Source organism: Gorilla gorilla, chromosome 1 (genome assembly GCF_029281585.2).
Source record: "Gorilla gorilla gorilla isolate KB3781 chromosome 1, NHGRI_mGorGor1-v2.1_pri, whole genome shotgun sequence".
NCBI lineage: Eukaryota > Metazoa > Chordata > Mammalia > Primates > Hominidae > Gorilla > Gorilla gorilla.
In genome coordinates, this window is record NC_073224.2 from 95,724,511 (window position 1) to 95,748,270 (window position 23,760).

Consider the following 23,760-nt stretch of genomic DNA (forward strand, 5'->3'; position numbering starts at 1 on the left):
GAACATATCCAATTCTATGCATGCCCCGATAGGTCGTAATCTCTAGCAGGTAACCTTTCAAAAAGACGCCCTGAGCCAACATGGCCTCCCAAATAGCCCTTGTTAAAGATGGCGCCTCCGTCGGACGTCCCTCCCTTGATCTCAGCTGGATTCTCTTTTTTCCTGGAATGAAAAAATGCCCTGCCAAGCACTAAGATATTAGTACAAGTTAGTCGTCTCTTTCCCGTTCTTGTCGAAAGTGGCCAGGCCTTCAGCTACATTCTCCACGACACGGCTTCTTTCCGGCTTCACAGATAACCCACAAACATCAATTCTCATCAAGATGGAGTGAGCGGAAGTGGGGCAGTTCTGAGTTTGAGTTTATGGGCGGGGCGAGAGCGACACTTCCGCCCCTCACCAACATGGCCGCGGGCTGGAAGTGCGCATGAGCAGCTGTCTATGGAGATACCTAGGCCGGGAGAGGGAGAACACAGTTGGAGAAAATCGGCAGCTGAGACGGCCTTGGCCGGTGAGTGTAGGACCGGGCAGAAGTCTGGAAACTGGGTGGACTGGCAAGGCAGGGCAGCTTTGATTTTGTTTCCGTTTTTCAAGTTAGAGAACACTGCTGGGGAGGAAGCCTTTGTTTTGGGGGAGGGGGCTGTGCTGGTTCTTTATCTCCTACCCTGCTTTGTGGGCCAAACTCTCTCCCTTCCCCAGAGCGCGAGCGTCCCAGCCCTCCTGCGCTGTCCAGCTGCGCGCCGCAGCCGCCGGCACCGGGCGCTTGAGCTCCCTAGTACCCGAGGCCCTTTCCTGCCTCCTCCGCGGAGCAGCTGGGGCGCGGGGCTAAGACTGCGGGGCTGCGGGGTCACGGCGCAGGCTCCCGGGCTCGCGCCTGGCGGGCGCTCAGCTCCGTAAGCGCCTTCTGGTTGGTGAGCCTGCAGGGAGACGCCTTATTCTAAGGCAAGGTCTAGGCGCCTGACTTCTTTCGGGAGTTGATTTTTTTTCCCTTTGTGTCCAGACTTAGCAAGGGCTCTTACTGGGCCCTTCTGGCCTGAGCGTGCACACCACAACGTCCCATCCCTGTTTCCGTGTCACCGATCCCTAATGCCTAGGAAATGCTTCCGGATGTCCAACTAAGATTTGAATAAGTACCCTGACCCGGTTGCTGGGTGTCCTCAGAGACTGCCCCGGCTGACAGCTGTGGCCAATAGAGATGCCTCCTGTGCCGGGCCCTCTATTTCATTGCCTTCCCCTGCAGTCAGCGCGGCAAGCTTCGCAGGGCATTTCCTCTTCAGGTTTGAAGATGGAAATGTAGGTGGTCCCAAAACACTAGTGCTACTTCCCCTTATCGGCTGGGATCTCCTTGCAGCGTTACTTCCTCTGTACGGTTTCACTTTCAGTTCCTTTTTCAACATTTTCCTCGGACGCGGTCTTTCCGAGGCTTATCCACTGAAAATTTTCCTTGGATAGGAAAGGTTTGGAGGACCTATGGGTAGAGAATTTCTAAAAATCTTGCCCCTTTTGTGTTGGGATTATCTTATTGCTTTGTACTGTGTAGTTGTTTCTTTCTGGAGGCGTGTCTGCCCAGCTCTTTGTTTTTCCTGCCCTCTGGCTGGGTGTCAGGGTCCTAAGGCAGAGCCTGTAGGTGGATTCTTCCCCCTTTGTCTCTTCTTCAGAACCCTGTTTTTTTTTTTTTTTTTACCCCTTCTTGCTCAGGCTTAGTTGATTTGGAGTTGTCATAGCAACATTTTAGCAACAGTGTTGTTCTACAGGAAGGCTTGATGAATAAAATAGAGAATGCTTGAAGAGGATCCACTTGGGTTTTAGGGTTTCTAACAGATTATATAAATCTGGATACCCCAAAACAAGAGTCCTGTCAGTAGAATGGGGCCCAAATGCCAAGTCTAGTCTTTGTGGTCAGGGACATTCTTCCAGTGGTAGTGGGCTTCAGATTTCCTCTTCCTAGGTTTGAAAACAGAAATGTCTTGATGGACAACATGTGGCTGAGAAACTGGAAGAAGCATCAGTGTCCGTGACACTGTATTTTTTGATGGTGGGGCCAATACATGGCCCTTCCTGATTCCCATGAAGCTGCCGTCATGGCAGGTCATAATAGCTTTAATGATCCATTTAGAAATGTGTTGTTGGCTGGGTGCGGTGGCTCATGCCTGTAATCCCAGCACTTTGGGAGGCCGAGGCAGGCGGATCACCTGAGGTCAGGAGTTCCAGACCAGCCTGGCCAATATGGTAAAACCCCGTCTCTACTGAAAATACAAAAATTAGCTGGGCGTGGTGGTGGGCACCTATAATCCCAGCTATTCAGGAGGCTGAGGCAGGAGAATCACTTGAACCCAGGAGATGGAGATTGTAAGCCGAGATCGTGCCACTGCACTCCAGCCTGGGTGACAGAGCAAGACTCTGTCTCAGAAAAAAAAAAAAAAGAAAGAAATGTGTTGTTTCGGCCAGGTGCAGTGGCTCACACCTGTAATCCCAGCACTTTGGGAGGCCGCCGAGGTGGACAGATCATGCTGGCAGGAGTTCGAGACCAGCCGGGCCAACATGGTGAAACCCCGCCTCTACTAAAAATACAAAAATTAGCCAGGCGTGGTGGTGTGCACCTGTAATCCCAGCTACTCCGGAGGCTGAGGCAGGAGAATCACTTGAACCTGGGAGGCAGAGGTTGCAGTGAGCTGAGATCGCGCCACTGCACTCCAGCCTGGGTGACAGAGAGAGACTCTGTCTCAAAAAAAAAAAAAAGTGTTGTTTCTGTCTTCCAGTATAATTATCCACTCTCCACCAGGAGCTGGAGTGATAATGGAGGGATGAGGAACACTATTTGTAGCCTTGCTTTTTCAATCACTGTAGGCCAGTCCTCAACATCAGTATGGTGGAGGCTGATTGTCCCCTGCAGATGACTGGGTTATTTTCCTGGCTATGTGTTCATGGAACCTAAGTTCTAGAACCAGAGATACTGTTCCGTTTCCTAGACTCATTGCAAACTTCATGATTTCTACCAGGACTTAGCACTCAGGCCTGTGAATCAGGAGATACAAAGACCTCCAAAAAAGGACCAGTTCCTCGGATGTGCCCCCTCACAGAGAGATGAAGGGGTGAGTGAAGAAGAGGTAGGGTCTGGGATGAAAGATGGGTGGCCTGGAAGAATGCAAAATGACCAAGAGCACTGCCTCTGGAGTCAGGCAGACCTGGATTCAGGTTCTACTCTATCACTTACTGTGTGATTTGGTTTTTCCATCTATAAAATGGAAGTAGTGCTATCTATCTCGTGGTGCTGTTTTTAGTATTAAGTAAGATTACATGTGATGTACTTAGCTTAGTGCTTATGTACATAGTTAACAGTAAACACTAGTTGTTATTCTAACCTAACCCAGCTTCTGTTGGGAATGCCAATGAGTTTGCAGCCATATGTTACTGGGCCAGTGAGCTTCTCATTGACTTCTTCTCATACTCTTGCTTTTGTCCTTTCACCACAAACAGGCAGCAGAAAACAGCTGAAACAGAAGAGGGGACAGTGCAGATTCAGGAAGGTGAGTGCTAGAAACAGAACCAAGACTAAGAACCCATCATGGCCTCCCTTCCTTCCCCACCAGACCATCTCCTGTGCATCCTCCTCCTTCCGTGACATGCAAATGGAACGGGGGTAGAAAGGCAGTTAACTCACAGACTTTTCCTTTGTTCTTTTAATTCAGGTGCAGTGGCTACTGGGGAAGACCCAACCAGTGTGGCTATTGCCAGCATCCAGTCAGCTGCCACCTTCCCTGACCCCAACGTCAAGTACGTCTTCCGAACTGAGAATGGGGGCCAGGTAAGGGAGGGGGCCAGGTGGCTGCAGGTGTTATCTGGGGTTGGGATTGAGGGAGGTAATTGAACATGTCTTGGGGAAACCTGGCTTGGAGGATGAGTTGAAAGAGTGGACTGTTGCAGGGGAGGGAGGTGCTAATACTGGAGTAGAGACTGGTGTGAGGTTAGATGTATGCTGAAACCTCTGTGTGGGGAAAGAAGGGAGAATGGCTGAATCCATGTCTCTGAAGGACTTTGTTTTGGGGCCCTATCCAAGGGAAGCTTTATGAGGGGCCCTAGGATTCCCCACACTTAATCTTTTCTTCTCTCTTCACTCCCTCTGCCTTCCTCTACACTTCTAGGTGATGTACAGGGTGATCCAGGTGTCTGAGGGGCAGCTGGATGGCCAAACTGAGGGAACTGGCGCCATCAGTGGCTACCCTGCCACTCAATCCATGACCCAGGTACAGGGTATGGGCTGGGGAGGTCACTAGAGTTCTGAGAAGTAAGATGAAGAAGGGAATCAGTAGGATGGGGGTGAAGCTAGGAACAGTGAGGCATCTAAGGCTGCCTTGTCCCAAAGCACTAGGTTCTCCTTTTCTGGATGTTTCTCTCTCTCTCTCTCCACCCTACCTACCACCCCAAGGGATAGAAGCTGCAGAGTGGTGTAGTGGGAAGAAGTTTTTGACTGTTACCAGAATCAGTTTTCTTGCTCCCCTTCCCAGGCGGTGATCCAGGGTGCTTTCACCAGTGATGATGCAGTTGACACGGAGGGGACAGCTGCTGAGACGCACTATACTTACTTCCCCAGCACGGCAGTGGGAGATGGGGCAGGGGGTACCACATCGGGGAGTACAGCTGCTGTTGTTACTACCCAGGGCTCAGAGGCACTGCTGGGGCAGGCGACCCCTCCTGGCACTGGTGAGATATTGCATGAGGATGCTGGCTGAAAGGGCTAGAATAGGCTGTGGGACATGACTGGTAGGCAGTGAGCCTTCACTCATGACTCTTAGTGATCATTAAGACCTGGACAGGCAGTGAGTCTGGGCTGCTCTTCTATTAGCATGTTCTTTTTAGAGGAGGGGACCAGGGTCTTCACCTCAGGGCTTGGTGAGGTTCCTACCCATGTCCTGACAGAACCTACCCTGCATCTTCACAGGTCAATTCTTTGTGATGATGTCACCACAAGAAGTACTGCAGGGAGGAAGCCAGCGCTCAATTGCCCCTAGGACTCACCCTTATTCCCCGTGAGTGACCCTTGTTTCTTCTCAGATTCCAGTGGGTTTTTTTTTTTTTTTTTTGAGACAGAGTCTTGCTCTGTCACCCAGGCTGGAATGCAGTGGCATGATCTCAGCTCACTGTAACCTCTGCTTCCAGGGTTCAAGCGTTTCTCATGCCTCAGCCTCCCGAGTAGCTGGAACTACAGACATGTACCACCACCCCTGGCTAATTTTTGTATCTTTAGTAGAGACAGGGTTTCACCATGTTGGCCAGGCTGGTCTCGAACTCCTGACCTCAAGTGATCCACCTGCCTCGGCCTCCCAAAGTGCTGGGATTACAGGTGTGAGACACCACACCCAGCTACCATAAGTGGTCCTAATACCTGCTAAATCTTGTATAATTCCTTAACCCCAAACTTCAATCATGTATTCTGTCTTCTTACTCTGGCCACCCTGGGCTCTGTTGTCAGGAAGTCAGAAGCTCCCCGGACAACTCGGGATGAGAAACGCAGGGCTCAGCATAATGAAGGTAGGTATGATCTGGGTGGAGCTAGAAGCTGTCTGGTGTGATCTCAGCAGTGATGTCTGAGGGGAGGAGGGATTAGTTAATTTTACCCTGGGACTTGTGGCGAGTTTTCACTGAGTCACCTTGCCCTCCACTTTGCCCCACAGTGGAGCGCCGCCGCCGAGACAAGATCAACAACTGGATCGTGCAGCTCTCCAAGATAATCCCAGACTGCTCTATGGAGAGCACCAAGTCTGGCCAGGTCATGGAAAGACCCTGGTAGTGGGCAGGATGCCTGAATTCTGTCTCCTGGTATTGTTTCCAGAAATGGTAGAGAGAGGGGCACACATGACAGTAGTCTTATCTCTCCCTGAGGTTCCTGTATCCCTGGGAGATATTATACCACCTTCCTTGAAAATGAGGTCCAAAGTGTGAGCCTACTTTTGGAAAGCAAGCTGGGTATCTGAAATCCTAGTCCTCATTTTGTTGACCTTATCTTGCAGAGTAAAGGTGGGATTCTATCCAAAGCTTGTGATTATATCCAGGAGCTTCGGCAGAGTAACCACCGCTTGTCTGAAGAACTGCAGGGACTTGACCAACTGCAGCTGGACAATGACGTGCTTCGACAACAGGTCAGACTCCTACCCCCAGTGCAGCCCTTCTCAGTTCTGCTAGCCACTGACCCAGTTTGACACCCTCTACTTTGTTCTCCATGGAGAAGGCTTCATCTTTTCCCCCTCACCAGTGGATGTCTGAATACATTCAGGGGCTTGGAAGTGCCAACTTTACTACCCATTCCCTTTACTGCCTCCTTCCCATGTCAGGTGGAAGATCTTAAAAACAAGAATCTGCTGCTTCGAGCTCAGTTGCGGCACCACGGATTAGAGGTCGTCATCAAGAATGACAGCAACTAACTATGGGGATTCAGGGGCTTTGGGCCCAAGAACTGCAGATAGCCCAGGAGCAACAGCCTAATCCCATGCCCCTTTCCTTCACTGCCCCACTTCTGGCATGGGACAGGGGGAAGTTCAGAAGGTGTGTCCTTGAACTGAGGCCCTGTGATATGGCGGCCTGCAGTGGTGTGAAACACACAATGTGGACGTGCACTGACAGCCTTGCCCACCCCCACCATGCAGCCCCTGGGCCCTTGTGCTCCTCTCGCACAATGCATGTGCTGTCTCCATGCTGGATACTGGACACACTAAACTGTGGGGCTTGTCCTGTGCTTGCTTAGAGTGCCCAGCAGAGGTTTGCTGACAGGTGATGCTCTGGCTTGCCCCAGGACTGGCACTTCCATTGGTTCTTCCTTTCCCTGGAGCTGAGGTTTAGATGTGCACCCTGCGGCTCAGGGGAGCAAGCTTACACAAGAAGTGGGGGAAGGATGTTTAGCAGTGGCTGGTGCCCATGAAGAGGAGATTGGCCAGTGAGAAGCTGAGGCCTATGCAGACATCTCTGGAGCCAGAGAGAACAACAGGCAGGGGCCCACTTGGGGCCTTCCCCCTTGTGGGGGTCGTTTTTTTTTTTCTTTTCTTTTTTTTTTTTTTTTTTTTTTAAGATAAAATTGTTCAAAGCCACAGTTGTCTGTTTTTCTTCCTTTTGTGGGCCACGGGCTGGAAGGGAGGGGCACATTGCTCTTCGACCAGTAAGGGCTGTGCCAAGTTCAGGGTGGGGTGCTGCTCCTGCATTTATTACCCGGAGTCCTGGTTCCTGGCCAGACCGGTATGTCGTTTTTGGCCCACGCTAGAGAATGTTAAGGGCTTCTGCGGTGGGTTGGTGCTAGAGGCGCCGCGAACAGGTGCTGCGGAGGCGGCGCGGGAGGCGGTGCCCTTGCTTCCGGATCCGGTCTCAGCTCTGGGAGGGAGCGGGAGATGCTGCAGGCGCCGAGAGGGCGGGCCGGGGCCGCAATCCGGAGACTTGGCGGTTGCTACGCGCACCATGGCTGGAGGTACCTGCGGGGGATCCCTGGGGCCGCGGTTCTCTTGGTCCTCTGGGTTGAGGCGTGGCAGGGAGTGGGGTGGGGGAGCGAAGGGGCGTGGCTGAGGGGTCTTCGTGCACACCCTACCGGGAGGGGCGCTGCCAGGTGAGGGGATGCCATGGCGGCCGTGACTCCTAGGCCCCCTCTCCTGAAGGCTGTCGCGCCCCTTCCTCAGCGCCCACGGTCTCGCTCCCTGAACTCCGTTCACTCCTAGCCTCCGGCCGGGCCCGGCTCTTCGACGTGCGCTCTCGCGAGGAGGCGGCAGCTGGGACCATCCCAGGGGCGCTCAACATCCCGGGTATAGGGTGAAGAGGGGACGCCCAGGTGGTGGAATAGAGACCGTTCAGGAGGTTCTTTGCCAATGGGACCTCATTTAGGATGGAATGGGGAAGGCACTGATTATGGGGGTCCTGCATTCCCGGGAGCCAGCCCTCAGCTTCCGTAGGAAGGACTGATGGGGGGCGGATCTTGGCATCGGAACTGGCCCATCCAGTTTGAGAAGACAGCAGGCGGAGAGGAGAGGGGCAGACCAGCTTCTCTTGACCTCCTCAAGTCTGGACGCCTGAGGGGCATCCCGCCGCGCCTCCTCACAGCTTGGGGAGTGGCTTGCATTCAAAAGTTGTCGGTTTCTGGTCCTTGAAATTGGGGTGGGGGTAGGGGATGGTTATCATATGTTGTTTGGGGGCCCCCAGGACCCAGCCTTTCCAGGCCCAGCTTCCGAACCTGAGTGCCAAATTGCTGGCTTTCCCTTCTACCCTCTCCACTCCTCCAGTGTCCGAGTTGGAGAGTGCTCTGCAGATGGAGCCAGCTGCCTTCCAGGCTTTATATTCTGCTGAGAAGCCAAAGCTGGAAGATGAGCATCTCGTTTTCTTCTGTCAGATGGGCAAGCGGGGCCTCCAGGCCACGCAGCTGGCCCGGAGTCTTGGATACACTGGGTACAGGGAGGTGTGGCTGCTAGCTGGGAGGTGATGGGGACTGCCTGTCATTCCTGTCAGTCTCTCACGCTTCTTTGTCTCCACAGGGCTCGCAACTACGCTGGAGCCTACAGAGAATGGTTGGAGAAAGAGAGTTAGGCAGGAGGCAGCTTACTGATTGCCACCCCCTGGCCCCTTAATGGCCACCTTAACTAAGGGTGTGAACAGGCTGACTTGGTGAATTGGGCAACTCCTTATAGTGTTGTGCACACAAAAGCATCAAATAAAGAACATTTAATCAAAGTATTGGAAGCACTTAATGTGTCAGGTGGACTGAAAACAGTTCTAATCTTTATCTAGACCTCAATTCAGCCTTGGATCATCATTTCGCAGCATTCATCTGCTTCCCCCTAGCACTCCCTACATGCAACATTCTAGCAGTTTCCTGAGAGGCTACAATGTACAGTTCTTCTAGAATAGCTGTTTTCAGCCCAGAATGCACATCAGAATCACCTAGTAGGTTTTTTTGTTTGTTTTATTTTTTAATTCAGAATATGGAGGGTGGAGCCTGAGCATTAGTGGCTTTATGGGCCCCTGGGGTGATTCTCATATACAGCCAGCAGCAGGTACCACTGCTGTAGACCAGAGGTCAGCAAACTGTGGCCCCAACTGGCTGTGCTGCTGTGAACTTTGGTTATTGTCTATGGCTGCTTTGTCCATGGATTGAGGAGGTGAAAGGGCAATCCCAGGCCTTTGGGTGAGGGAATGGATGGAACCCTTCATCCCTACTGATGTGTCATGCACAGATTACAGGTGTGAGGAGCCTTTTCTGTGCCACCAAAACCAGGTTTCGTTTTTTTTTTTTTTTTTTTTTTTTTTTTGAGACAGAGTCTTGCTCTGTCACCCAGGCTGGAGTGCAGTGGCATGATCTCGGCTCACTGCAAGCTCAGTCTCCCGGGTTCACGCCATTCTCCTGCCTCAGGCTCCTGAGTAGCTGGGACTACAGGCGCCCGCCACCACGCCCAGCTAATTTTTTGTATTTTTTTTTAGTAGAGACGGGGTTTCACCGTGTTAGCCAGGATGGCCTCGATCTCCTGACCTCATGATCCGCCCGCCTCGGCCTCCCAAAGTGCTGGGATTACAGGCGTGAGCCACTGCGCCCGGCCTCAGGTTTCGGTTTTTATCAACACTGATCTCTTATACTGGATTTAACAAATTTAATTGGTTGGCCAGGCACGGTGGCTCACGCCTGTAATCCCAGCACTTTAGGAGGCCAAGGCAGCGGATCACCTGAGGTCAGGAGTTTGAGACCAGCCTGCCCAGCATGGTGAAACCCCATCTCTACCAAAAATAAAAAAATTAGCCAGGTGTGGTGGTGCACACCTGTAGTCCCAGCTACTTGGGAGGCTGAGGCAGGAAAATTGCCTGAACCCAGGAGGCAGATATTGCAGTGAGCTGAGATAGTGCCACTGCACTCCAGCCTGGGTGACAGAGAGAGACTCAGTCTCAAAAAAACCAGAATTTAATTGGTTGAAAAGATGAAATTACACATGCTTACTGAAACAAAATTCAGCACTACACAGTAGGTATATGACTTCCCTCTAGTATAGTGTATAGTTTGATGTGTAATACATTTTAAATATTTTCATGGCAGAGTTTTTACTTCTTAAGTTTGATTTTTGGAAAATGTATTCCTTAATCTGTGGAAGAGAAGATTGAGTCAGAAATGAATCCAGTTTTCTGATTTTTCATGCCTCTGAAGAACTTCTTTCAGGCATTTCCTGCATTCCTTGCCTGTCTCTCACCTCCTTTTCTTCCCTTCTGCCTTCTCTACCGTACCCAGCCCTCCTACATTCATTCATTCATTTATTTATTTTTGAGAAGGAGTTTTGCTCTTGTTGCCCAGGCTGGAGTGCGATGGCGTGATCTCAGCTCACCACAGCCTCTGCCTCCTGGGTTCAAGCAATTCTCCTGCCTCAGCCTCCCGAGTAGCTGGGATTACAGACATGCGCCACCATACCCAGCTAATTTTGTGTTTTTAGTAGAGACGAGGTTTCACCATGTTGGTCAGGCTGGTCTTGAACTCCCGACCTCAGGTGATCTGCCTGCTTCTGCCTCCCAAAGTACTGAGATTACAGGAGTGAGCTACCGCACCTGGCCCCTCCTATGTCTTTTATCTCACAGTATGCACTCCATACACAATGAAATCTGCTATTCCTCTGGGCTCTCTAGCTTCCCTATCACAGAGCTATCCCACTTTCTCCCTGGGCTCATCTTACCACATTACTGTCTGAGTTTAGCCAGACATTGTTGAATTTGGAGATAAAGTTGAAATACATGAAAGAGTCTAACCGAGAGTCTGGCAAATAGTGTCAGTTACCCTTTCCCCAAATACCCAAAACGTTTTGGTTTTCAGAAAGGTTGGGAAGTTTCTTCTGGGGCCTACTTCCTTCTTTGTTTTGTCTTAAGTCTTCTAGTCTTCTGTTTTCCCCTCCACAGGTCTTTATTATAATTTGGTTATAGCATTTTATTATTATTATTGAGGCATAATTTACTTAACAATAAAACGCACAATTCTTGGCCCAGTATGGTGGTTCATGCCTGTAATCCTAGCACTTTGGGAAGCCGAGGCGGGCGGATCTCTTGAGGCCAGGAGTTCAAGACCAGCCTGGCCAACATGGTGAAACCCTGTCTCTACTAAAAATACAAAAATTAGCTAGGCCTGGTGGTGCTCGCTTGTAGTCCCAGCTACTCTGGTGGCTGAGGCATAGGCATGAGAATTGCTTGAACCCAGGAGGCAGAGGTTGCAGTGAGCCGAGGTCACGAGACTGTACTCCAGCCTGGGCGACAGAGCGAGGCTCTGTCTCGAAAAAAAAAAAAAAAAGCACAATTTTTTTTTTTCACCCTGTGGTTGGCAGTTTATTTTAAAAAAACAACGCCCCAGTTATCACAGTTTCTTTTTAGTCCATTTTCCATAACAAAAGAAGCTACACAAAATTTGGAGGAAGATACTGTCCTTGCAGACTGACACAGTCTGCAAGAGGGGTCATGAATAATAATGATTTCAAAGCCCTTACTTTAACTCCTGAATTGGGCAAAGAATAAATGACAATATAAGAATGAATTTTGTTTGCAACAATATCATAATATAGCATTAATTATTACAGTGCAGTAGTTGTAATTAAGTTCACAATAAAATATTCTTAACCCAAACACCGGACAAACTAAAATCACTAGACTGCTCATGAACTGAAATGATCAGTGCAAGCAGTTGTTGTCTCAGTAATGAAAACCAAAATCGGAAAGGCTTTTCTGGCAGGGAGTCTCTGACATGAATGGCCCCCTCTCTGTTCAGTGAGGCCCAGGCGCCCTCACTTGGAGTCTTGGTCTTTCTTTTAATCTAAAAGGGCAGAACAGAGCCCCAGCTTTTTCAGTTCTTCCACCAGGTACCCATTCTAGTACATATGCATAAGAATGTCACAGCCCCCCACAAACTCGCCATTGAGGTATCCATTGAGGATAGTGGGCCAGTTGGAATAGTCTTTTTTGTTTTTGAGACACAGTTTCGCTCTTGTTGCCCAGGCTGGAGTGCAATGGGGTGATCTCAGCTCACTGCAACCTCTGCCTCCTGGGTTCAAGTGATTCTCCTGCCTCAGCCTCCCGAGTAGCTGGGATTACAGACGTGTGCCACCATGCCTGGCTAATTTTGTATTTTTAGTAGAGATAGGATTTCTCCATGTTGGTCAGGCTCGTCTCAAACTCCCACCCTCAGGTAATCCGCCCAGTCTCAAACTCCCACCCTCAGGTAATCCGCCCACCTCAGCCTCTCAAAGTGCTGGGATTACAGGCGTGAGCCACCGCACTTGACTGGAATAGTCTCTATTTATTTATTTATTTATTTATTTATTTATTTATTTATTTATTTATTTATGAGACAGAGTTTCACTCTTGTTGCCCAGGCTGGAGTGCAAGGGCGCGATCTTGGCTCACCACAACCTCCGCCTCCTGGGTTCAAGTGATTCTCCTGCCTCAGCCTCCTGAGTAGCTGGGATTATAGGCATGCGTCACCATGCTTGGCTAATTTTGTATTTTTAATAGAGACGCGTTTTCTCCATGTTGGTCAGGCTGGTCTCGAACTCCCGACCTCAGGTGATCCGCCCACATGGGTCTCCCAAAGTGCTGGGATTACAGGCGTGAGCCACCGTGCCCGGCCAAAATGCACAATTCTTAAGCATTCAATTCATTGAATTTTGAATATACTCACTTGTAACCACCATCCTAAACACAATCTTGAACACCGAAATCCCCAGAATATCTCTAGGTGGCCTTTTCTAGTCAATCCCACCCTACCCCCTTTCTAGGTAACCACTTTATATTTTATCACCATAAAGTAGTTTTTAGCCAGGTGTGGTGACTCACGCCTATAATACCAGCACTTTGGGAGGCTGATGCAAGAGGATTGCCTGAGGCAAATAGTTCAAGACCAGCCTGGGCAACATAGTGTGACCTCATCTCTGCAAAAAATTAGCTGGGTGTGGTGGTGCACGCCTGTAGTCCCAGCTACTTAGGAGGCTGAGGCAGGAGGATTGCTTGAGACCAGGAGGTTGAGACTGCAGTGAGCCATGATTATGCACTGCACTCCAGTTTGTGTGACAGAGTGAGACCCTGTCTCAAAAAAAAAAAAAAAAAAAAAAAAAGTAGCCATTTGCTTTCTTCAGGTTTTTTTTTTGAGACGGAGTCTGGCTCTGTCACCCAGTCTGGAGTGCAGTGGTGCAATCTTGGCTTACTGCAAGCTCCACCTCCCGGGTTCAGGTTATTCTCCTGCCTCAGCCTCCCGAGTATCTGGGACTACAGGCGCCCACCACCACGCCCAGCTAATTTTTGTATTTTTAGTAGAGCTGGGGTTTCACCATATTGGCCAGGCTGGTCTCAAACTCCTGACCTGACCTTGTGATCCGCCTGCCTCCCAAAGTGCTGGGATTACAGGCGTGAGCCACCACGCCCAGCTAGTTTCTTCAGTTTTATAACTGATGAGGTTTAGAGAGAATCCTGGAAGTAAACGGACCTGGCTCATTACATAACCATGCCCTCTGGCTAGATCAACATTAAGAGAACATTCCTCTTTCTCCTTCATTAGCTGTTTGGTTCATAACCCCGATAGGCTGTTCCAAGCCATTACCTTGCCTTTTAAAATTCTCTTTCCCTTTCCTCACAACTATTTCAGCAGGTGAGGTTGAAGTCTTGGAGTTTACCAGCTATATGCACTTCTCTTGCCTTACACCTTCCTTTTCATACTAAATTAAACTCTGCCCTTTCATCCTGTATCTCTCCCACGTTTATATTTACCACAAACGTGTGTCATCATTTCTATTACACCACATTTTTCTTGTTCATTTATTTGTCTCTCCTAATTGATTGTGAGTTTCTCAAAGGGAGGGACTGGCTTTCACTTTCTTACCTCCAGTGCCTCAAACATGACGTCTCAGTAGGTGTCTGCTGAGCCTCACTAGCCTTCCGACCTTCAGAATCTTCTAATTTCAGCCTTTCTGAAGAATCACTGCCTGCCTGATCTTAAAATAACATTTTTATCTTAGTCAGAATTGATAATTTATAATAGGTCCTTGTTGTGTAGTGGCTCAAGCACTTGTCTCAGCCTGGCCTTTTGAGCAATCTGTAGTCTAGATCTGGTGTCACCTTGCCTTTCCAAATTTATCTTCCAGTGGCTGCTCCCCACAAGCTGGTTTTCTTCATGTCCTAAGTAGGCCCTACTCCTTCCTGACCCTGGCCTTTACTTGCCATTTTCCCTGTTTGGGAAGTTTCCAGTCTCCTTTGTACCACTCTGAATTTCACAAGAATTAGCAGAATTTTTTTGGCATGAGACTTGTTGTTTTCATCAAGATGGCTTTTAAACTGAAGGAGAGGGGAGAAAAATAACCAGATAAAATTATATAGCTGAATTCCATGAAGGACATAAGACATGGGAAAAATGGATAAAGTATGTACCTCTATTGTAGCACTTATCACATTGCATGGTTCTTCCCACTTTAGATTGAGCTTTCTAGACCAGCTTATTGAAGTGGGTGGGGGTGAGGGGGAGCAAAATAGCCTGAGCTCTCTAAGAGGAGGGACTGTTTATTTTATTATTGTATGGCCAACAGTAAAACTATAACCTGGCATATGAAAGGTACTCAGTAGGAAAATATATACTGTATGATATGAATCATTTAAAATGTGTTGAGATTTGCTTTATGGCCAGTTTTTGTAAGTGGTCACTGAACATTTGAAAAGAAGGTGTATTCTGCAGCTTTTGGGTGCAGTGTTCTATATATGTCGGTTAGGTCCAATTTACTAAATTATGTTGTTCAAATCTATGTCTTTTTTTTTGGCCTTCCTTCTCCCTTCCCTTCCCTCCCCTCCCTTTCCCTTTCCTTCCCTTTTTCTTTCTTTCTTTCTCTCTCTCTCGTTTTTTTTTTTTGAGACAAGGTTCTGCTATGTTGCCCAGGCTGGTCTTGAACTCCTGGGCTCAAGCAGTCCTCCCACCACGGCCTCCCAAAGTGTTGGGATTACAGGCATGAGCCACTGTACCTGGCCCAAATCTCTCTCTCTACTGATTGTTTTTTTCTGCTTGTTCTACCAGTTACTTACAGAGGTGTATTTAAATATCTCACTATGATTTGGATTTGTCCATTTTTCTTTTTAGTTCTGTTCAGTTTTACTTTATATATTTTGGAGGCTATGTTATTTGACGTATACAAATTTAGAATTGTTATGCTTCCCTCCTGGATTGATCCCTTTCTCACTGTGTCCCTCTTTATCCCTGGGGATGCTTCCTACCTTCAAATCCATTTTATCTGCTATTAGTACAACTATACCACTTCGATTTTGGTTAGTATTTACATGAGAAATAATAGATCATGCCTCCTGAAATTCATATTAACCAAAGGAAAAAAAAAACACTAAGCACAGTTAGACACAAGAAATAGACTACAGCAAAACAGATTTTTAAAATTCAAAGAAAATACATGTTGAGCTCATGGCCAGAGACTTTAAAGTGAAGATAAGCCAAGAAAATGGAAAATCCTAAGAAACTAGGCCTGATGGTATTTCCCAATAAGAAATCCTTCCAGCTCATTCTACTAGCATTTCCATTCCTAATCATATGCTTGAACCTATCAAATCCTTCAATTAATTGACCTTACCAAATTTTTACAACTTTCCTCATGCCCATATTTTCCTCCTAATTGAGTTTAGATTCTATACATGATTCGTAATTGTCATCATTTCTTTGCATAACTAGGAATATACTTATTAAGAAAGTTCAAGACCTGTATGAAGAAAGTGGTAAAAATACAATAAAAAGACCTAAAATTAGACTTGTAAAAATGAAAAGACTGGGCTGGGTGCGGTGGCTCACGCCTGGAATCCTAGCACTCTGGGAGGCCTAGGTGGGTGGATCACTTGAGGTCAGGAGTTCAAGACCAGCCTGGCCAACATGGTGAAACCCTGTCTCTACTGAAAATACAGAAATTGGCCAGGCGTAGTGGTGCGTGCCTGTAATCCCAGCTACTAGGGAGGCTGAGGCAAGAGAATCGCTTGAACCCAGGAGGTGGAGGTTGCAGTGAGCTGAGATCGTGCCACCACACTCCAACCTGGGCGACAGAGCGAGACTCTGTCTCAAAAAAAAAAAAAAAAAAAAAAAAAAGAAAAGACTTAAAAGGTTCTTGGATAGGAAGACTCAATTTTGTAAATATATCATGATGTTTAGTTGAAAACAAGAATAACCAGAAAAGCTTGAAAAAGAACATCAATGAGGGGCATCAAGCCCCACCAGCTATTCATATATAATCAAGCTTGTCCAACCCACGGCCTGTGGGCCACACATGGCCCAGGACAGCTTTGAATACAGCCCAACACAAGTTCATAAACTTTATTTATTTATTTTTTTTAGTATTTATTGATGACTCCTTGGTGTTTCTCGGAGAGGGGGATTTGGCAGGGTCATAGGACAATAGTGGAGGGAAGGTCAGCAGATAAACATGTGAACAAAGGTCTCTGGTTTTCCTAGGCAGAGGGCCCTGCCGCCTTCCGCAGTGTTTGTGTCCCTGGGTAGTTGAGATTAGGGAGTGGTGATGACTCTTAACGTGTATGCTGCCTTCAAGCATCTGTTTAACAAAGCACAACTTGCACCACCCTTAATCCATTTAACCCTTAGTGGACACAGCACATGTTTCAGAGAGCACGGGGTTGGGGGTAAGGCTATAGATTAACAGCATCCCAAGGCAGAAGAATTTTTCCTAGTACAGAACAAAATGGAGTCTCCTATGTCTACTTCTTTCTACACAGACACAGTAACAATCTGATCTCTCTTTCTTTTCCCCACATTTCCCCCTTTTCTATTAGACAAAACCGCCATTGTCATCATGGCCTGTTCTCAATGAGCTGTTGGGTACACCTCCCAGACGGGGTGGCGGCCGGGCAGAGGGGCTCCTCACTTCCCAGACGGGGCTGCCGGGCAGAGGGGCCCCCCACCTCCCAGACGGGGTGGCGGCCGGGCAGAGGCGCCCCCCACCTCCCGGACGGGGTGGCTGGCTGGGCGGGGGCTGTCCCCCACCTCCCGGACGGGGCGGCTGCCGGGCGGAGGGGCTCCTCACTTCTCAGACGGGGCAGCCGGTCAGAGACGCTCCTCACCTCTCAGACGGGGTGGCGGTGGGGCAGAGACACTCCTCAGTTCCCAGACAGACGGGGTCGCGGCCGGGCAGAGGCGTTCTTCACATCTCAGAAGGGGTGGCGGGGCAGAGGCGCTCCCCACATCCCAGATGATGGGCGGCCAGGCAGAGACGCTCCTCACTTCCTAGACGGGGTGGCAGCGGGGCAGAGGCTGCAATCTCGGCACTTTGGGAGGCCAAGGCAGGCGGCTGGGAGGTGGAGGTTGTAGCGATCCGAGATCACGCTACTGCACTCCAGCCTGGGCAACATTGAACACTGAGTGAGCGAGACTCCGTCTGCAATCCTGGCACCTCGGGAGGCCGAGGCTGGCAGACCACTCGCGGTCAGGAGCTGGAGACCAGCCCGGCCAACATGGCAAAACCCCGTCTCCACCAAAAAATACGAAAACCAGTCAGGTGTGGCGGCGTGCGCCTGCAATCCCAGGCACTAGGCAGGCTGAGGCAGGAGAATCAGGCAGGGAGGCTGCAGTGAGCCGAGATGGCGGCAGTACAGTCTAGCCTCGGCTCGGCATCAGAGGGAGACCGTGCAGAGGGGAGATGAGGACCGTGCAAAGGGCAGAGGCAGAGGCAGAGGCAGAAACTTTCTTAAAACATTATAAGATTTGTGTGTGTGTGTGTGTGTGTGTGAGGCAGAGGCATAAACTTTCTTAAAACATAAGATTTGTGTGTGTGTGTGTGTGAGGCTGGAGTGCAGTGGCACAATCTTGGCTCACTGCAACCTCTGCTTCCTGGGTTCAAGTGATTCTCCTGCTTCAGCCTCTTGAGTAGCTGGGACTCCAGGCACTTGCCACAATGCCCACCTAATTTTTGTATTTTTAGTAGGGACACGGTTTCCCCATTTTGGCCAGACTGGTCTCGAACTCCTGACCTCAAATAATCCACCCGCCTTGGCTTCCCAGAATGCTGGGATTACAGGTGTGAGCCACTGCACTCAGCCAGTGTTAGTGTATTTTATGTGTAGCCCAAGACAATTCTTCTTCCAGTGTGGCCCAGGGAAGCCAAAAGATTTGACTCCCCTGAATATATGATTCATTAGCTGGGCTTGGTGGTACATAACTCTAGTCCCAGCTACTCAGAAGGCTGAGGTGGGAGGATTGCTTGGGACCGGGAGTTTGAGGCTAGCCTGGACAACATAGTGAGACCCCTGCCTCTAAATAAATAAATGAATGAAATGAAATGAAATAAATTCTTAGTAATTAAAACAACGTGAATGGATATACAGATGGGTTTTGTACCCCATACGCTATACTAAGATAAATTTCAAATGGATGAAAGATTGAAAGTAAAAAATGTCAGCTGGGCATGGTGGCTCACGCCTATAATCCCAGCACTTTGGGAGGATGAGGCGGGCAGATCACCTGAGGTCGGGAGTTCAAAACCAGCCTGACCAACATGGAGAAACTTTGTCTCTACTAAAAAAATACAAAATTAGCTGGGCGTGGTGGCGCATGCCTATAATCCCATCTACTCTGGAAGTTGAAGCAGGAGAATTGCTTGAACCCGGGATGTGGAAGGGTGGGCCGAGATTGCGCCGTTTCACTCCAGCCTGGGCAACAAGAATGAAACTTCATCTCAAAAAAAAAAAAAAAAAAAAAAAGGCCGGGTGCGGTGGCTTACACCTGTAATCCCTGCACTTTGGGAGGCCGAGGCAGGTGGATCACGAGGTCAGGAGATCGAGACTATCCTGGACAACATGGTGAAACCCCATCTATACTAAAAATACAAAAATTAGCCAAGCATGGTGGTGCACACGTGTAATCCTAGCTACTTGGGAGCCTGAGGCAGGAGAATTGCTGGAACCTGGGAGGTGGAGGTTGCAGTGAGCCGAGATCCCACCACTGCACTCCAGCCTGGGCGACAGAGTGAGACTCTGTCTAAAAAAAAAAAAAAAAAAAAAAAAAAAAAAAAGAAAGCAAAAATGTAAACTGTTAAGAGTTAAGAAGAAGACCTCTGGTATGGTTTGGCTGTGTCGCCACCAAAATCTCATGTTGAATTGTAGCTCCCATAATTACCACATGTTGTAGGATGGACCCGGTGGGAGATAATTGAATCATGGGGACAGGTCTTTCCTATGCTATTCTCATGATAGTGAACACATCTTACAAGATCTGATGGTTTTATAAAGGGGAGTTCCCCTACGCAAGCTCTCTTGCCTGCTGCCATGTAAGACGTGACTTTGCTCCTCATTTGCCTTCCGCCATGATTGTGAGACATCCCCAGCCATGTGGAACTGTGAGTCAATTAAACCTCTTTCCTTTATAAATTACCTAGTCTTGCGTATGTCTTTATTAGCAGCATGAGAACAAACTAGTACAAACTCTTTCATTACCTTAAAGTGGTGAAAATATTTCTAACTATGACTCAAAATTTAGAAGCCATAAAAGGCTGATAAAGAACAAAACAAACAAGCCAAAGCCTTCTGCATGGGAAACACACACGTCTGCAGAAGTCAAGCCAAAAGAGAAACAGCAAACTGGGGAAATCAATTCAGAGCATACGCAAATAGCTAATTCCTTGGATATATAAAGAACATGTACAAATGGATCAGAAAAAACAACTATCCTAATTAAAAAATGAGCAAAGCATATGAAGGGACAATTCACAGAATACCACTGGCTCTTTTTTTTTTTTTTTGGAAAGACAGTCTTGCTCTGTCACGCAGGCTGGAGTGCAGTGGCATGATCTCGGCTCACTGCAACCTCCACCTCCTGGGTTCAAGTGATTCTCCTGCCTCAGCTTCTCAAGTAGCTGGGACTACAGGCATGCACCATCATGCCCAGCTAATTTTTGTATTTTTTAGTAGAGACAGGGTTTTACTATATGTTGGCCAGGCTGGTCTTGAACTCCCGACCTCAGGTGATCCATCTGCCTCGGCCTCCCAAAGTGCTGGGATTATAGTCTTGAGCCACTGCACCCAGACACAACTGGCTCTTAATCCAGGGAGATGCTCAGGTCACTTGTAATAAGAGATATGCAATTTTTTGTGTTTTTTTTTCTGGTTTTTTTTTTTTGAGACGGAGTCTCCCTCTGTCACCCAGGCTGGAGTGCAGTGGCACGATCTTGGCTCACTGCAACCTCCGCCTCCTGGGTTCAAGTGATTCTTCTGCCTCAGCCTCCCAAGTAGCTGGGACTACGGGCGCCCACCACCATGACTGGCTAATTTTTGTATTTTTAGTAGAGACGGGGGTTTTACCATATTGGCCAGGCTGGTCTCGAACTTCTGACGTGATTCACCTGCCTTGGCCTCCCAAAGTGCTGGGATTACAGATGTGAGCCACCACGCCCAGCTTCTAACACACTTCTCTAGTGTGTATCCTTTTTTTATGAGACAGAGTGTCACTCTGTAACCCAGGCTGGAGTGTAGTGGTGCTATCTCTGCTTACTGTAACCTCTGTCTCCTGGGTTCAAGTGATTCTTGTGCCTCAGCCTCCCGAGTAGCTGAGATTACAGGCGTGAGCTACCATGCCCAGCTAATTTTTATATTTTTAGTAGAGACGGGGTTTTGCCTTGTTGGTCAGGCTGGTCTTGAATTCAAGTGATCCGCCTGGCCTGGCCTCCCAAAATGCTGGGATTATAGGTGTGAGCCACTGAGCCCAGTCACTAGTGTGTACCTTTTCAGTCTCCACTTCTCCCTACTCTCTAGATTTCCTAAACTTCCTTTTTCCTCTGCACTCTAAGCTAATGAGTTTACCTCTGAAGAAATCAAAGAAATTGCCATTATCTTCTCACCAACAAATCTACAAGCTGTACCACATGCTTCTCTCATTGTGGTGGCTAGTTTTCTCTGCTTTCTTTTAACCCTCAACTTGAGCTCAGGATGCCATCTCTTCTCTCCTCTATTACTTGATACCACAACTGTTCTTCCCCCATCCCCTTTTTGAGAGAAGGTCTTGCTTTGTCACCCAGGCTGGAATGCAGTGGCATGAGCATGGCTCACTGCAGCCTCCACCTCCCAGGCTCAAAGGATCCTCCCACCTCAACCTCTGGAGTAGCTGGGACCACAGGCACTGCCATGCCCGGCTAATTTTTTAATTTTTTTTTTATTTTTTATTTTTTGTCTCTCTCTGTTCCCCAGGCTGGTCTGGAACTCCTGGGCTCAAGCGATACTCCTGCCTTGGCCTCCCAAAGCGCTGGGATTATAGGCATGAGCCACTGTGCCTGGCCTCTCTTTTCCACACGATTAATTTCTTGCTCTTTACTGGATCATTGCTATTAGCACACAAGTATTTCCATCTAAACAAAATACCTACTCTGCGTTTATTCAACATCCCTTACAGCTGTTGCTCCTTTTCTCTGCTGGCCTTCTCTGCAGAATTTCTATTGAACTGTCTATAGTCACAGTCTATTTTTTTGTGTGTGCATGGGGCTGTTGAATAATTCCTTCCATAATTTTCTACTTTACAGACAAACTAATCAGTCTGTAGTTTACAAATCTGTTTTGAAGGACTATGGAAAACAAATGTCAATGACAATGAAATTTTAACATTTATTATACATTTAAGCAACTTTATGGGAAAAAGAATCTGATGAACATCAAATTACTTGCATGCTCTAAAATACCTTCATGCTTTGTAACTGTATATGCAGATGTTTTATATAGTAATAACTGAGGTGCACACTGTTTGTATTTACTTTTTTCATTTTAGTTATTAACAATATTTCATGTATACTTGTCCATTATTAATATTTTCAAAACAGAAAATATAAAATTGAATAGAGATAAATGCAAAATGTACTTTGGTTAAGAAAGAAATGCGGCTGGGTGCGGTGGCTTACACCTGTAATCCCAACACTTTGGGAGGCCGAGTCGGGCGGATCACCTGAGGTCGGGAGTTCGAGACCAGCCTGAACAACATGGAAAAACCCCGCGTACTAAAAATACAAAATTAGCCAGGCGTGGTGGCCTATAATCCCAGCTACTTGGGAGGCTGAGGCAAGAGAATCGGTTGAACCTGGGAGGCGGAGGTTGCAGTGAGCCAAGATCGCGCCATTGCACTCCAGCCTGGGCAACAAGAGCAATACTTCATCTGAGAAAAAAAATGCATAAGTATAGGATGTGGGAGACCCAATTTAATAGTAGTTCAAGTGAAAATAAAGGGCTTACCCATTTTAGTATGCTGTAAATTGAATATAACTCAATAGTGTAACATGGCTATTATTATATTTGTGAATGCATGCTTTTTAAATTTATTTTTATTTATTTTTATATTTTTAAGAGGCAGGATCTTTCTTGTTCCTTTGCCCAGGCAGGAGTGCAGTGGTGCAATCATAGCTTACTGCAGGTTCGAATTCCTGGGCACAAGTGATTCTCTTGTCTCAGCCTCCGGAGTACAGGATTACAGGTTACGCCACCATACCCAGCTAATTTTTTATTAAAAAAAATTTTTAAATTTAATTTTCTGGCAGGGCATGGTGGTTCACGCCTATAATCCCAGCACTTTGGAAGGCTGAGGTGGGAGGATCACTTGAACTCAGGAGTTCAAGACTAGCCTGGGCTACATAGCAAGACATCCTGTATACAGAACAAAACAACAAAAACAAAGAAAAGAGAGAGAGAGGAAGGAAGGAAGAAAGGAAGGAAGGAAAAGAAAGAAAGAAAGAAAAAATTAGCAGGATGTGGCAACGCCTGTGGTCCCATCTACTCAGGAGACTGAGGTGGCAGGATTGCTTGAGCCCAGGAGGTGGAGGTTGCAGTGAGCCATGATTGCACCATCGCACTCTAGCCTGGGCAACAGAGCAAGACCCTGTTTCAAAAATAAAATAAATAAAGGCCGGGCACGGTGGCTCATGCCTGTAACCCCAGCACTTTGGGAGGCCGAGGTGGGCGGATCACCTGAGGTCGGGAGTTTGAGACCAGCCTGACCAATATGGAGAAACTCCGTCTCTACTAAAAATACAAAATTAGCAGGCGTGGTGGCACATGCCTGTAATCCCAGCTACTAGGGAGGCTGAGGCAAGAGAATCACTTGAACTCGGGAGGCGGAGGTTGGGGTGAGCCGAGATCGCGCCATTGCACTCCAGCCTGGGCAACAAGAGTGAAACTCCGTCTCAAAAAATAAATAAATAAATAAAAATAAAAATAAATAAATAGGCCGGGTGCGGTGGCTCACGCCTGTAATCCCAGCACTTTGGGAGGCCGAGGCGGGCAGATCACGAGGTCAGGAGATTGAGACCATCCTGGCTAACACGGTGAAATCCTGTCTCACTAAAAATACAAAAAAAAATTAGCCAGGCATGGTGGCGGGCGCCTGTAGTCCCAGCTACTCGGGAGGCTGAGGCAGGAGAATGGCGTGAACCCGGGAGGCGGAGCTTGCAGTGAGCAGAGATCGCGCCACTGCACTCCAGCCTGGGCGACAGAGCAAGACTCCATCTCAAAAATAAATAAATAAATAAAATCTCTTAGACACAGAGTCTTTTCCCTATGTTGCCCAGGTTGGTTTCAAACTCCTGGCCTTAAGTGATCCTCCCCTCCTGCCTCAGCCTCCTGAGTAGCTGGGATTACAGGCACACGTCACAGAGCCCAGCTGTCAGCATATATACCTTTCTCCAAGACTTTAAATTTCTTTCTTTTCTTTTCTTTTTTTTTTTGAGACGGAGTTTCGCTCTTGATGCCCAGCAGGCTGGAGTGCAATGGCGCGATTTC

General features: G+C 48.1%; 2 protein-coding genes across 6 annotated transcripts; both read left to right on the forward strand.

Annotated features, from left to right (window-relative positions):
• The first annotated feature begins 374 nt into the window (after window positions 1-374).
• Window positions 375-7,076, forward strand: USF1 (upstream transcription factor 1). 3 transcript variants are annotated; one of them, XM_004027735.4, is made up of 11 exons: window positions 375-508; window positions 2,997-3,089; window positions 3,475-3,524; window positions 3,687-3,802; window positions 4,140-4,241; window positions 4,503-4,698; window positions 4,937-5,024; window positions 5,468-5,526; window positions 5,670-5,764; window positions 6,006-6,134; window positions 6,327-7,076. In XM_004027735.4, exons 2-11 carry the CDS (start codon window positions 3,082-3,084, stop codon window positions 6,414-6,416), a joined length of 933 nt encoding a protein of 310 aa, XP_004027784.1. In that variant the 5' UTR covers window positions 375-508; window positions 2,997-3,081; the 3' UTR covers window positions 6,417-7,076. The 3 variants fall into 3 exon arrangements, with proteins under 3 accessions (XP_004027784.1, XP_055220239.1, XP_004027786.1); XM_055364264.2 differs by lacking the exon at window positions 375-508 and adding an exon at window positions 1,232-1,454; XM_004027737.5 differs by lacking the exons at window positions 375-508; window positions 2,997-3,089 and having other exon boundaries at window positions 3,469-3,524; window positions 3,687-3,771.
• A 29-nt stretch (window positions 7,077-7,105) lies between these two features.
• Window positions 7,106-8,694, forward strand: TSTD1 (thiosulfate sulfurtransferase like domain containing 1). Of its 3 annotated transcripts, none has more exons than XM_004027740.5 (4): window positions 7,106-7,447; window positions 7,653-7,775; window positions 8,250-8,412; window positions 8,499-8,694. In XM_004027740.5, exons 1-4 carry the CDS (start codon window positions 7,438-7,440, stop codon window positions 8,548-8,550), a joined length of 348 nt encoding a protein of 115 aa, XP_004027789.1. In that variant the 5' UTR covers window positions 7,106-7,437; the 3' UTR covers window positions 8,551-8,694. The 3 variants fall into 3 exon arrangements, with proteins under 3 accessions (XP_004027789.1, XP_018881002.1, XP_004027791.1); XM_019025457.4 differs by having other exon boundaries at window positions 7,354-7,447; window positions 7,692-7,775; XM_004027742.5 differs by lacking the exon at window positions 7,653-7,775 and having other exon boundaries at window positions 7,354-7,447.
• The last annotated feature ends 15,066 nt before the right edge of the window (window positions 8,695-23,760 follow it).